At 30.3% G+C, this 14,401-nt stretch overlaps 1 protein-coding gene across 1 annotated transcript; it reads right to left on the reverse strand.

The window, feature by feature from the left end:
- Positions 1-2,800: 2,800 nt before the first annotated feature.
- LOC108344643 (40S ribosomal protein S9-2) lies at positions 2,801-4,598 on the reverse strand. The gene is made up of 3 exons (XM_017583082.2): positions 4,443-4,598; positions 3,968-4,349; positions 2,801-3,168 (listed from the first exon to the last, which is right to left on the reverse strand). The coding sequence occupies exons 1-3, from the start codon at positions 4,468-4,470 to the stop codon at positions 2,985-2,987; spliced, it is 594 nt and encodes a 197-aa protein (XP_017438571.1). The 5' UTR covers positions 4,471-4,598; the 3' UTR covers positions 2,801-2,984.
- Positions 4,599-14,401: the final 9,803 nt, after the last annotated feature.

Genomic DNA, 14,401 nt, shown 5'->3' on the forward strand with positions numbered 1-14,401 from the left:
AGCAAAATGATATCAAGTGCCTTTTCTCCATTATTGTCAACCCTTCCTTTATTGTTGTCTTCTAGTTAGATTTCTAGATGTCTTGCTCAAAAGATATTAGTGTTGTTACTACCAACATAGCAAAATACATTATATCCATCTTTATTCACTCCATGGTCATTAATAGATGTAAAATATCTAAAACTTTGAGGTTATTGTCTATTTCCTTGAGGTGTTAGTGGTTGAATAAAGTATATTTCTACACAATCAAACTATACATGTGATTGATTCTAAACCATTTATGACAATTTTCAAACTATATATCAAGTTGAATTGGTACAAACACTTTATCACTTCTAGTTGTAGACTATCAACTTCAACCTTTACTTTCCTCAACAATGTGTTTATTACTAACCTTTTGCTAACAAGGTTGTAATCATGTCACCTTTCTTTTTACTTCTTCATCAAGACTAACAAATCACTCTCTGTTTCATGTCATATTTGAACATCCAATGTTCAAATACTAGCAATTAAATTTGGTACAATTTGATGCTACCACCATGAGAAAAACATATATGAATCAGAATCATCATTATCACCTTGTGTAATTTGAGTTTCATCCTCCTTCACTTGTTTTCCTTTATTATTGAAGCATTCATGTAAAAAATGATCATACTTTTTACAAGCATAACACTATTTTTTATCATTTTTTTCATTCTCCGTTATTTTGATCACCTATCTTCTTCACAAATTTTCCATGGCCTCAATTTTTCTTGTGGTTGTCACCATTTAAATTCTAATTTCAGAGTTTATTATAACATTCACTAAAATCTTTCACTTTATTCTTCAATTATCACGTTTTTGTCATCCGAGTCATTATTTCTTTCAAATGTTTGTGCTTGCAAAGCTTGAATTGTAACTTTGCCAACACTCCTCTCAAGAAGCATTTGTTAATAAGCTTTAAGTGAATTTTGCAACTCCTTCACCTTTATCTTTTCAAGATCTTTTAATTCCTCAATTTTCACTACAATATGGTCAAATTGTGGAATCAAAGTTCTTAAAACTTTCTCAATTATTTGTTGATTTTGAAAACATTGCATCACAAACTTTCATTGAATCACTAGTACTTGAATTTTATTAAAGTAATCTCCTACTAATTTGTGGTCAGACATAAATAGCAACTCATTGTCTTTTATGGATTGGAGTTTCACTTTATTAATTTTATCAACATCTCCATATGACTTATTCAAAATATTTCAATAAAGTTGTCAAAGATATCTTCTCAAAATTGATAAAATCCACATTGATGGATCAAGAAAAGAACTTTACAATCTTTCTTCTTAGATTCTATGTTAGTTGCCCTTTGCACCTTTGTAGCACCTTCGTCCTATTCTTAAACATCATTCTTTACAATTTTCAACATAAAACAAAATATGACACTCATTTTAAAATATGACACTCATTTTGATACTCTATTGATCAAAGTTCTTTTTGTAAGAATTGACAAATTGTTGTGAAAAAATCCATTAAATTCTGCCATGGTCTGCAGTTTAAACTTTGTTTTATTTTATATTATTAAGATTTGATAAAAAAAAATAGAAAATATACACAGGAAGAGTTTCTTACACATTAAAATACCTCACATAGACATCACATATAGATCCTCAACCAAAATAATTTTAGAAACTACTTATTAAAATAGACTCACAAAAACAAAGATGAAAATAAATATTAAATATAAAATTTTGCATTTCGCACATATATATCACAATACATCATTCCTGTTTATAAAACTATTATAAGAAATTAGTCAACGTACCACTAACTAGCTTACTACACAACACTAATTAAATTATCTACAACCAAGAAAAACTATAGAAAAGAAAAGGAAGGTATAGATTAATGAATAAATAACAAAATTATAGAAAAGAAAAACTAAACCCTTCACAAAATCCTAAAACATGAAAACATATCTTGTAGCGATTTTTCATACAAATTTTCTAAATTTTTAATTTAGTTTTAAATTGTACAGAACTTTATTTTTTTTACCTCTAAAAATGTTTATATGTAAGCTTATCCAAGACAAGAGCATAACCTCAGGCTGACAAGTGGAGATCGACGAAAGTTAGTTAACTTCTATGTGTTGAACCAAAAGGAGACAACCTCGATACACCTGACTTTGACGGAGAGCCAAATAAAATTACCATCTAAGCTCCACTAGTTCAAGTGGATAAAGTTTATCAATTCTTACATAATCTCGATGCTTACTCTTACGGTGAGAAAGTGCTGTAGATCAAAGAAGTGTCTAAGCAGCTTAGAATCAGCACTTCTGTGATTAGATAGCATCATTGATTATATATCATTTTGTTAATAATATATCATTTTGCATACCATTATACCAAGCCAAACTTCTTAAGATCGGGTTGACCAAAATTTAGCAATATCAAAGCAAGTTCAAGCATATGGGTTCGTGTAACCTATTATCACATTGGTTCTACATGTTATATGATTCAAAACAATGGACATTGACCAGCATCAATTTTAACCTTTTGGAGGATGAGCCACCGCTTTACTTTGACGTTCATCACAACAACTCTTCTACTAAGAAATACAGTCTAACCAAACACTAACTTGTAGATTAGAGGTAAATTACTCACATCTCTATAACCCAATTTCTATGATTGAAGACAATTTTTTCCTGCTCAATATCTTCAAAATAATGTGAATGTTAGATGCGTATAAAACTTGAGCCATTCCTACAATTAAATATTCCTATAACTACATATGATTGTGATGTTCTATATGAAGGTCAGAAAAATTATTTAATGAAAATCTTGATACATTAAAATATATAACTTCAAAAAACATAATATGTCAAACAAAATGTTTTCCCAAACAAGGAACCGAGAATGAAAATGTATAACAATCAAAAACCATAATCTAGGCTCGTAAAGTAAAAGGTGACACAATGGGTAAATGCAGTGGAGATGGACATAATTAATAGTCTAATCCTCATCTTCTTCATCTCCATCTCCACCTGCGGCCTTCTTAGCAGCAGCCCTTTGGTTCCTTCTTTTCACTCTTCCAGGGCGTCCTCCACCCAGGGGACTTGTAAGTGAAAAGTCAATGTGCTTCTGTGAGTCAACCCTCACCAAGAAAGATGGGATGTTCACCACTTGCCTACCAACCCTGCCTCACCCCAAATGACACAATAACAAGGTCATTCTCCAAACAATGCATGTATTACAGATACAAAACAAATTGGACTGATACATCAACATTCAGTTATTGCAAAATATTCTGCTTTAAGTTAAAAGAATTCAAAAATTCAAAAGCACAGAAAGCTGATACATCAACTCTCCATTCTGGCTAAACGGGGACTTTGAAAACTTTATACAAGTGTAACTCTAAATTCTAGCTAAACAGGCGGTTTTGAAATACCTGATACAAGTGCTTGAGAAAAGTTCGGAAAAAAGCTCACAATATAGTCACGGGTTGCTTTTGGTCTTATTTGGAAAAGCTCTCTTACAAAAATAACTTCACCCTATTTCATCTTCAATTATTAAAGCAACTTAGCTCCACATATATTACCTCAAAAAGAAGGTACAATGAATTAACTTCTGCAGCAAATTAAGCTCATTATAATTCACAAAAGAAAATGAATTATTTTTCTCATTTCCTTGTAATATAATTACTTAATCCATTCAAATATAACCTAATTCACAAGATAGGGACTTAATCGACTACATAAGCCCTTCAAGTATAAGAAACTAAAAAACTAGAAAAAAATATTATCAAGATCATTGCATTTTTCTCTTTATATCCATTTTCGAATTAATCAGAAGAAGCCTACAATTTAACAAATGCAAACTCTGGAAAAAGATTCAATCCAATACTGAAAAGATACAATTTGTAGTGATGAGCAAAACAAGTAACGAGAAACACAATCGATATAAAAACAAGAGAGAATTTGGAAACGGAAAGGGACCTGATGTGTCTCTGCTTGATGAGAACCCTAGCATGGTGGATGGACTTGGCCATGCCAGACTTGAAGACGAGGGTCTGGAGGCGGCGCTCGAGGAAGTTCTCGACAGTGAGTGCGAGGACGTAATCGAGTTTGTTCTGGGTCTCATCGAGGAGACCGTAGCGGAACATGCGGCGGAGGAGAGCCTCTCCCTCAAAGATCCGGCGCGGGTTCTTCTCGTCGAGAGTGAGGAGGTTACGCGCGTTGTTGCGGATGCGGCTGAGGGCGTACTGCACCCTCCACAGCTCCCTCTTGCACCGTAGCCCGTACTCTCCGACCAGCTTCAGCTCCGCGTCCAGACGCTCCTTCTCGTACGGACGACGCGGCTTCTTGAACGTCTTCCCATCTGCCACACAAAACAAAAGAGATCAATGTTGTTGTTACTCTTGACCGACATCACAAAACGGCGTTCTGAGGGAGAGTTCATCCATCTACTCACAATTTCTGTAAAAGGAAACGTGAACCATGGCTTTTGTCTTCTAAGGGGTTGCCGTTTTCCCTACCACTGCTATGCTCTTGCAACCTGAAACTAGATCTTCTGTTGCCTTTGTTTCGTCCTTTTACATGAGAAAAACCCTAATTCCCACCTATTATTTTAGTTTGGCAAAAATTAACATATCTGGGCCCAACTTCTTTAGACACCTCAATAACTCAAATATTAGGCCCAAAATGTTATTAAGCAACTTATTTTCCTACACCTCCTACACTCGTAGACTTGTGAAATGTCTCATTTACCTTCATTTTCTTCATCCATATCTTTTTTTTCTATATTTTCCTTTCTCCCCCAATGCACCTATCTTTCTCTTCTTCCTCCACTTTCATGATGTCTCTTCCTTCACCCAGCTTCTACTCAGTTCTTCTTTTTCTTATCTCTCAAAAAGAAAAATTAAATTACACATTTTTGTGCAAAATAAAAAATGTAAAATTTTATTTTAAATTATAGAATTTAAAATATATTTTTAATTTTATATTTCAGGAATGTGTTTTAATTTTGTATCTTGAAATATACCATCAAAATATAAAATTTATATTTCGAAACATTTTAAAATTGTACATTCTAGAAAATAAAATTGAAATTTTAAAGTGTACATAGGTGCAAGAAAGAATTATGAAGGTGATGAAGAAAACAAGTCAATTACTTCCCACACCCTCCCACCTACTCCAGAATTCTCACACCCCATTTGACACTGTTTTTTCACTCTTACAATGTGTTGTTTATGTTAATTTAGGACGGAAAGAACTTGGAAGGATTGAAAGAGGGCTCAATTAATAACTTTCTCTACTTTGGTTAACATGAAAATAATAGTGAGAATGTAGAGTACTTTTGTTTCTCCTCTTTATCAAATACATTTTTCTTGAAGTCTAATAACTATAATATATTAAATACAAACTTTTTAAACAGTGTATTAAAACATAACAATTTATTGAATATAATGACACATCTTGAGACTTTATAGATTATAATTTATAAAGACATTTCTACATCATTACACATACTATCTACATACATGTGCTTAGATAAAAGTATAAAGTAAAATGATGTTGGCTAACCATAATGTTATTTACCATCATGTATAAAAAAAATGGTGATATCGAAATGAATATTTGAAACTTAAAGACCACTAAGCTCGTGGAATTCATTGAATATCAAAATCAACTAAAGCAACCAATCAGCTTGAAAAATCCATGATATTTTATTTTTATTAGCAAGTAAAAATTCACAAGCAGTACCCATTCATATATATATATATATATATATATATATATATATATATATATATATATATATATATATATATATATATATATATATATATATATATATATATATATATATATATATATATATATATATATATATATGAATATATATATATATATATATATATATATATATATATATATATATATATATATATATATATATATATATATATATATATATATATGAATATATATATATGAATGATGAAAGCATGAAGAATATGGAGGTTAGATAATCCAAAACAAGTAAGAAAACAAAAAATATATATTGTATTGTTTAAATTTTTTTTGAATAAATAAAATATTTAAAATTAAAAGATAATGATCAAAGAATCTGTGATGAGACAAATTGGTTTGTGAGTTCTAATCTATTTTGACAGCATTAACTCTAATAATCCATATTAAAGACTTAGATACATTATTCTACAAGAGCTTTAACCTTCATCTTTCTAAAAAATTATAAAAAGACCTCAAATAAAATCATACAAAAATGAAGAACGACAAGAAGATACAAAAATAGTAAAACAAAATCAACAAGTGAGATACAAAAAGAAAGACAACTTTGTGTGCTTACAAAGTCTTACATGCATCATTTGTCCTATTGAGATATCATTTATTCAACATAAATTATAGGGATTAGAAACCTTTTGTAAATCGTTCCCTTTGTGAAGGTATACCCTTTTGAGCTTTTATTTATTCTTTTTTTTAGAATAATTTTTTTCTATCTTGAGAGTTATTAAATCCAGGGGGAGATTGAGAAGTATTATACATGGAAAGGTTATACTCGTTGTAGTTAGAGTGTTTCTACTCATTGTAACTAGAAAGTTTATACTCGTGTAACCTAGATAGATTTTTGTACACACTATAAAATTGATTTGATTAGTAAAATCTCTTAAGTTGAAAGCTTAAAGAAGAACTAAATATAGTCCGTGAGTTTGGGTGAACCAGTATTATATTTTATTTATGTTTAATTTGTTTACTTTTAATTGTTTCAATTTTGCATTGTACAAAAAAATAAATTGTGCCTCTATTCAACCACTCCTTTTAAAGCCAAATGCATTATCACTCTAATAATGATTGGAAAATTTTTAACTCACAAAGTTTCTTAAGAAACTCCATTCTCCTATATCAAGAAAGGTTACTTATGGAATAACTTAAAGAAGAAGGTACTTTTTAGGTGACTTTAAGACAAACCAGAGTGCATAACATAAAAAATATCTTACTCATTTGGACAAAAGGAAAGGAGGTTATTTATAGAATGGCATAGCCTCTCTTGCCTACTAGCCTTATGTGGGACTTAAAATACAATCGGCAAGATATCCAATTTTAAACATGATCAAAGTAAGTTTAAAAATTACTTTTTTCTAGGTGATGTGGTACTTCTTCTAAGCCTTTTTCATTTAGCTTTGAGATGCCACCTTTCTTGCGCTTACATGTCTTTCTCTTGGCCCAAATGGAGGCCCAAACGTGTCTTTACTAAATCCTAAAATTACAAGCAAATATTTTACACCTATATAATCTTCACAAGACTAAGAACATAAATTTTCTAATATTTTACTCTTAGTATAATCTTCTTCATTGAAGCTTCACCTTCATATTATGTTAATCTTAAAATTACATGACTTCCACAAGTCATGGTTACTATACCTACACTTATAGACTAATACATGTGAGTCGCATTATGATCAAATATTTATCGATATTCACAATCACAATAGAAACCTAACCATCCTACCTACAAGATAGAACTACTATTGACCTCACCCCAATATGATCTACCTCACTATAACCTTAGAGCATGCCTTCAGGATTCTTCCATTGGCTCCTCAACATTTGACACCTTAATTTACATGATTGAGACTAGTAATGAAATATGGGATCCCATTAAGTTCGGTGTACCACCTTCAAAACCATACATCTCATCAACATATCTCAATAGGTTATGAATGTAACACTCCTTTCAGGATGTCACGTGTAATATAAAACATTCATTAATTTAAAGAAAAACAACCTCTGATACCATCATCATACATTGAATTTAAAAAACTTTATTTACTCATTATAAATGAAGTTAAAACCATTCGTAAACAAAACTTTAATCTGATTCCAAAATTTATGATATTATTCGAAAATTACAAAATTAACTATTATTCCAAATACATTGTATCAAAATTCCCCAAAATATTTCTCAATGTGCATCATCACTTTAAGCATCTTTAGTATCATCTGTAATAACATATGCTTTTATATAACAACACAAGTTATACAATCATTGTAAAACACAAATAAGCATTGATGAGCTAACAAAAAAACACAAGATGAACATATAATATAAGCACACAAAACCACATTCATGAAATATATAAGCACATTACCACAAAGTAATACAAAATAATATGTTACTCTCTTGTAACATAGCAACTACACTCGTCACCTAGCGACAACCAGACCAACAAGCCATCACACAATCCCGTCTTTCAGTGCCAACCAAATCGACGCAACAACAACAAACAAACACACCTCCTAGCACAACGGACCAACGAGCCAACACATTATCACACCTCGTAATGACAACCAGACCGATGTAATTGTTGGAAGTCCCACATCGACTAGAGATAAGGTCAATTCTTAGTTTATAAGTGGGTGCAGACCTCACCTTACAAGCCGGTTTTGTGAGGATGAGTTAGGCCTCAAGTCCACTTCTAACATGGTATCAGAGCCAGGTTAGAGCCTATCCTAGCGAGTTCTAAGTGGGCATTCTATTCTTGTATTCCACCCGCTATCGGGCCGTTATCGGACCACCCAACTTCTACTATCACGCACGAGATGTCTATACCTCGGCGTGAAGGGGGTGTGTTGGAAGTCCCACATCGACTAGAGATAAGGTCAATTCTTAGTTTATAAGTGGGATGCAAACCTCACCCTACAAGTCGGTTTTGTGGGGTTGAGTTAGGCTTAAAACCCACTACTAACATACCATCCTAGCGAGTTCTAAGTAGACATTCTATTCTTCTATTCCACCCGCTATCGGGTCGTTATCGGACCACCCAATTTCTACTATCACGCACAAGATGTCTATACCTCGGCGTGAAGGGGGTGTGTTGGAAGTCCCACATCGACTAGAGATAAGGCCAAATTATAATATATAAGTGAGGTGCAAACCTCACCCTACAAGTCGGTTTTGTGGGGTTGAGTTAGGCTTAAAACCCACTACTAACATGGTATCAGAGCCATGGTTAGAGCCTATCCTAGCGAGTTCTAAGTGGACATTCTATTCTTCTATTCCACCCGCTATCGGGCCGTTATCGGACCACCCAATTTCTACTATCACGCACGAGATGTCTATACCTCGGCGTGAAGGGGGTGTGTTGGAAGTCCCACATCGACTAGAGATAAGGCCAAATTATAATATATAAGTGAGGTGCAAACCTCACCCTACAAGCCGGTTTTGTGGGGTTGAGTTAGGCTTAAAACCCACTACTAACAGTAATAACAAACATATTCTCCTTTCAACACCAACCGAACTCACGAGCCAACACACTATCATGCCTCCTAACGACAACTAGACCGACACAATAACAAACATACTCGCCTCCCAACACTAAATGAAATGACGAGCCAACACACTATCACATCTCCCAATGACAACCAGATCGACGCAATAACAAACATACTCACCTCTCTACATCAATCAGACCGATGAGCCAACACACTATCATGCATCTCATTGACAACTGGACCGACGCAATAATAAACATACTCGTCTCCCAACACCAATCGAACTAACGGGCCATCACCCAATCAAGCAGCTCAACCAACAACAACAGATACAACCATGCTCAAACATAACACAACAACTAACCACATAGCTCGACAACAAAACAAAACAACACGACTAACAACCCATATAGCTAGGTAACAAACAACTCAACCAACCACAAACACAGTTCGAAAACCATCGTAAACAACTCGGCCAAGGTCAGAACCCTCATGGTCGACTGTAAAACTCGAGGAAAATGTAGTAATTAGATAATAAAGTTGTTATGAGACTTGAGTATTATGGTTTGGTAATTGGTGTGTGATGTTTAAGTGTTGTTGTTTTTATGATTATAATCGTCATGTTAATTATTTAATGTTATTGCTAATTAAGTGGAACACATGATTGGTATGTTATTATTTAGTGTGTGATATTATCAATGTGATGTGTTAGTTTGATAGTAGTTATGTTGTTTAGAATTCAATGGATGTGAGTTCAATTCCTAAGGAGAAGAGTTTAAGAGAAAATTTATATTTTAATTGTATTTTTGGCGTAGGGACAAAAGGGTCTTTTTGCCTTCATTAAAAGGTGCAAAAATTCTTTTAAGGAATATTGTCACACACATGCACAACAAATATTACAAACAATAACACACACCAGAAGGAGCTCTAACCAATTGTGCTACTCTTCACATCTATATAGCCTCCCCTTTCTTATTTATATTAAAGACATTCACGCCCTTACTACCTTGATATATTATTTTTCCTTGGTCTCAATGGACACCAACCTAAGGCTCTAGTCAACCATAAACATAAGCAATAGATTATGAACATCAACCTTTGACTGTACTCAACCTAATGTTACTAACCTTAAAATATAAGCACCTAACTATCTAATAATTCCACAATTTTATCTCGATATAAGTCTAGAAACACACAAGTGATTTTTTGTCACTTGAGCAAAAGTGAACTTGAATTGGTTCTCTCTCCTTTAACTATTTCGCTTACACAAAAAATTCTAGCTTGAGAAAAAATAGGCGTAAAAGTAAAGTGGTTTTCTACTCTAGTTTTGGTTGAGCAAAATTTTATTGCTAGATAAAAAATTCTATCATTATATCTAAAAGTTTGTCACTATAGTGAAACTTCAATCCCTATACCAAAATTTTATTGGTAATTTCACTCTACTAACAATTTGCATTACTAAAACTTCTCCTTAATGAGAAACTTTTGCTTGATGAGAAATTTGTTTGAATCACCTCATCATTACCAACATTTCTGCTTAAGAAAACATATTCACTTAAGAAAAAAGCTCATAGTTTCAAGGTACATAAGTACTACCAAAATTTTACTTGAAGAAAAATGACACCTGTAAAAACATTTAAGTTAAGCTAAAATCTTTTATTTAAACAAAAATCATTGACAAAAAACCCTTCCATGAAGAAACTCTCCATTTTTTGTTCCAACATGCATGCAAGTTTCTTATTATCAAATTATCCTCACACAAACACTAACTCAAACCAAAAAATGGTACACATAACAATTAAAATATTTTATAATCGTCATAACAAATTTATTCAACACATTCTTATTATTATCTTTGAAGGATAACTACCTTAATTTAGGTTTTAGTGGTTTCTTTTCTCATATAGAAATTTTATAACCTAAACCTTAATTCTCCTTTATCTCAAAATCTTGAACAATATTATCCGTATACAAAATCCAATTAAAAAATCATAAAAAATCCTAGAATCTCTTTAAAATAATAAACTTAAACTTGTTCACAAATATAATATAGTAAAGTTCTTCCTTTATATGTTAGCTTCCTAATGTTTCTTTTGGATATGAAAGCTCGTAGAGTTTCAATATATATATATATATATATATATATATATATATATATATATATATATATATATATATATATATATATATATACCTTAGAATATAAAGATAATGATGATAAGAAGAAGAAGGTTTTATTGGAAAAAAAAATTTAGCTATCTATTTATAGATTTTAGGAAGTACCTAAATAATATAACATCTATTATTTTTTTTTCTCACTACGTTACATCTATTATGAGATGATGTAGTAAAATAAATCTGTGGTATATAATAAAAGAATAATGTGTAAGATAAATATTTAAAAATAATTTTTAATATATAAATTAGAGTTAAAATAAAACTTAATATAAAAATTATTATAAAATCAAAAGTTATATTTTAAAATAAATTATTTTAAAAATATCAAAATTTAAATTAATTTAATTAACTAAATTTATTTTATTTAGAATTTAATAATTTTATTTTAATTATTTATTTTTATTATAGAATCACACACAATATATATATATATATATATATATATATATATATATATATATATATATATATATATTATTTTTGTAAACCTAAATATAAGTGATGAAGATAATCTTATTTAATAGTCTTTTGGTTGGAAGATGAGTTTATCCATGCAAAAGTATATTTCACCATAATGATGTTATTTACGAGTTCATTTATTATTTTATTCTTGTTCATTAGAATTTGTTTCGGTTATGAGTTGAGATTATAAGTCTTCTAAATTTTGTGTATCCAAATGTTTGTCTTATGATTCATCCTTCACTCTCTTCAATCATGTTGAGAGGTTACCTATAAAAGATACCCTGATGTCAAAATCAAAGATTCAAGAAACTCAACAATAAATACGTAATAAATTCAATCACCTATGTCATTACTGCAAACTTGTATTTATAAATTTCGGAATAAGCTTCAGATTAGCACTGACCTAATCACAGCCCAAGGTAATGATCGTGCTTTGGCTTAAGTTAATCATCATCAATCTTAATTATTGTTTAAAAATGACCGTTCGGCCCATAGAATCCAACCGTCTAGTCTTAGGGTATTTTAATAGATGCTCATGAATGTATGGACCGTCCAGTCTTAAGTTGACCAAACAGTATACAATACAAAATTAAATTTATATATGATTATTTCAAAATTGAATAGAAACTAATTATTATTTTAATTAAGGCAAAATAGTGATTACTTTGTTAAAATGAAATAAATTACGAGTCTTTAAAATTTATCTTTATATGTAAACACATATTAGTTTTGTGTCTACCTTAAGTAAAAATCAATTAATTTTGAGTGGCTTATTATTTATCATTAAAGTGATATATAACAAGTGATGATTTAATACTTTTTCTAGTTTGTTTTTGTCATTCTAACTTGGAGTTTTTCTAATTTGTTGTCATTATAATATGAAGTGTTCCGATTTCAAATTCATCAAATAACATCTTCAAAATCAATCATTTTTCATTTGAAGTATTATTTGTTTTAGAGACTGAAATTTTATTATGATTTATTCTTTACAAAATGATAGAAAATCGACTAAAATTCTGTTCTAATTTAATTTTTACAAAACAATGTAAGATTATTGAATAACATAGAAATTGAGTATAATATCTTCGCTTTTAGAAAACACTTGGTAAAAGCTATCTAAAGAATTAATTAAAATTACGTAACACTCGTTATGAAGGGAATCCCTAAGAATAGTGTTCCTGGTATAGAGTGGATATATATATATATATCAACTCCACCCACTAAGGTTACAAAATATTAAAATAAGAGGGGACATAACTATACCAATGGACCCAAGATTTTAATGCCATATAATTTAACAATAAAATAAACTATACTTCAATCTTTCAAACAGCACAAAAGAAAAATTATAGCATTTTTATTCTTATTGCATAAGAAACCAATTCTAATATTTAATGCATATACTATAGAAGGAATGGAATTGGTAGATCTGTGAACTAAATAAAATAATCCAAACACAAAGTGATACATTGTGTAAACCTTAAAACAAACACGGTAAAACGAGAAACATTGTCGAATGAAGAAACTAATTTTCTTAACAAATTCATTCAAGATGTCGAAAACCTTAAGTCTTTGATCCATTGTGCCTTGTAATTCATGGTTGTTTTTCCTTCAACCCACAAACACGTACAAAATCAGAAACGAAACAAAATAAAACTTTACGGCTAAATATCTTTTATTTTACTTAAGATGTTACTTGGGGTTCCTTGATTTACTTTTGTAACGTTTTATTATGATTTATAAAAAAATAATATAAATATGTATTAGTTGTTTGCGTGTATTATTATTATTAAATATTTTGGATTAGTTTTCATAAACTTTTTTTTATTGAAAAACTAAATTGATAAGGATTTAATTGGGTTATCTAAGATACTGGCCTGCTGTTCACCTAAGATGAAGGCGATACAGATCATATTTCTAACATGAAAAATTACATTCAGAGTAATTTCAATATAATTGTGAGTAATGAATTTTATTTAACTTGATCTTATGTTAAACTAAACTTGCACTCAAAATTTTATTTGAATACACTATTTTTTAAATTGATAAAGTGGCATTAAGCATATTTTCAATCACAAATACTTGAAATCTAAGTTATTTCTTTTTCCAAAAATTTTAATAAGTTACACGCAATTTTGAATATGATAAAAGTAATATAAATATTAATCCTATTTAATGTTCGGTATAAAAAGATGGTAGATAACAAGTATGACTAAACATTCAACCATATAAAACAATGACAATGAAAACAAAAGTAATAAGATAATAATGTATTAATGTTGATGATAATTATAATCTAATAGTGATAATATTAGTGATACTAATAATAAGAACAATCAGTCTCACATCAAGAATGGTAGTAAATGATAATTGTTAATATATCATCTATTTACAATAAAATTATAAAAAATATTTGTATTTAATTTTATAATAATAATAATAATAATAATAATAATAATAATAAAGAATCAAACACACATACACTTAAGGTGGCGG

This window comes from Vigna angularis, chromosome 4 (assembly GCF_016808095.1).
Source record: "Vigna angularis cultivar LongXiaoDou No.4 chromosome 4, ASM1680809v1, whole genome shotgun sequence".
NCBI lineage: Eukaryota > Viridiplantae > Streptophyta > Magnoliopsida > Fabales > Fabaceae > Vigna > Vigna angularis.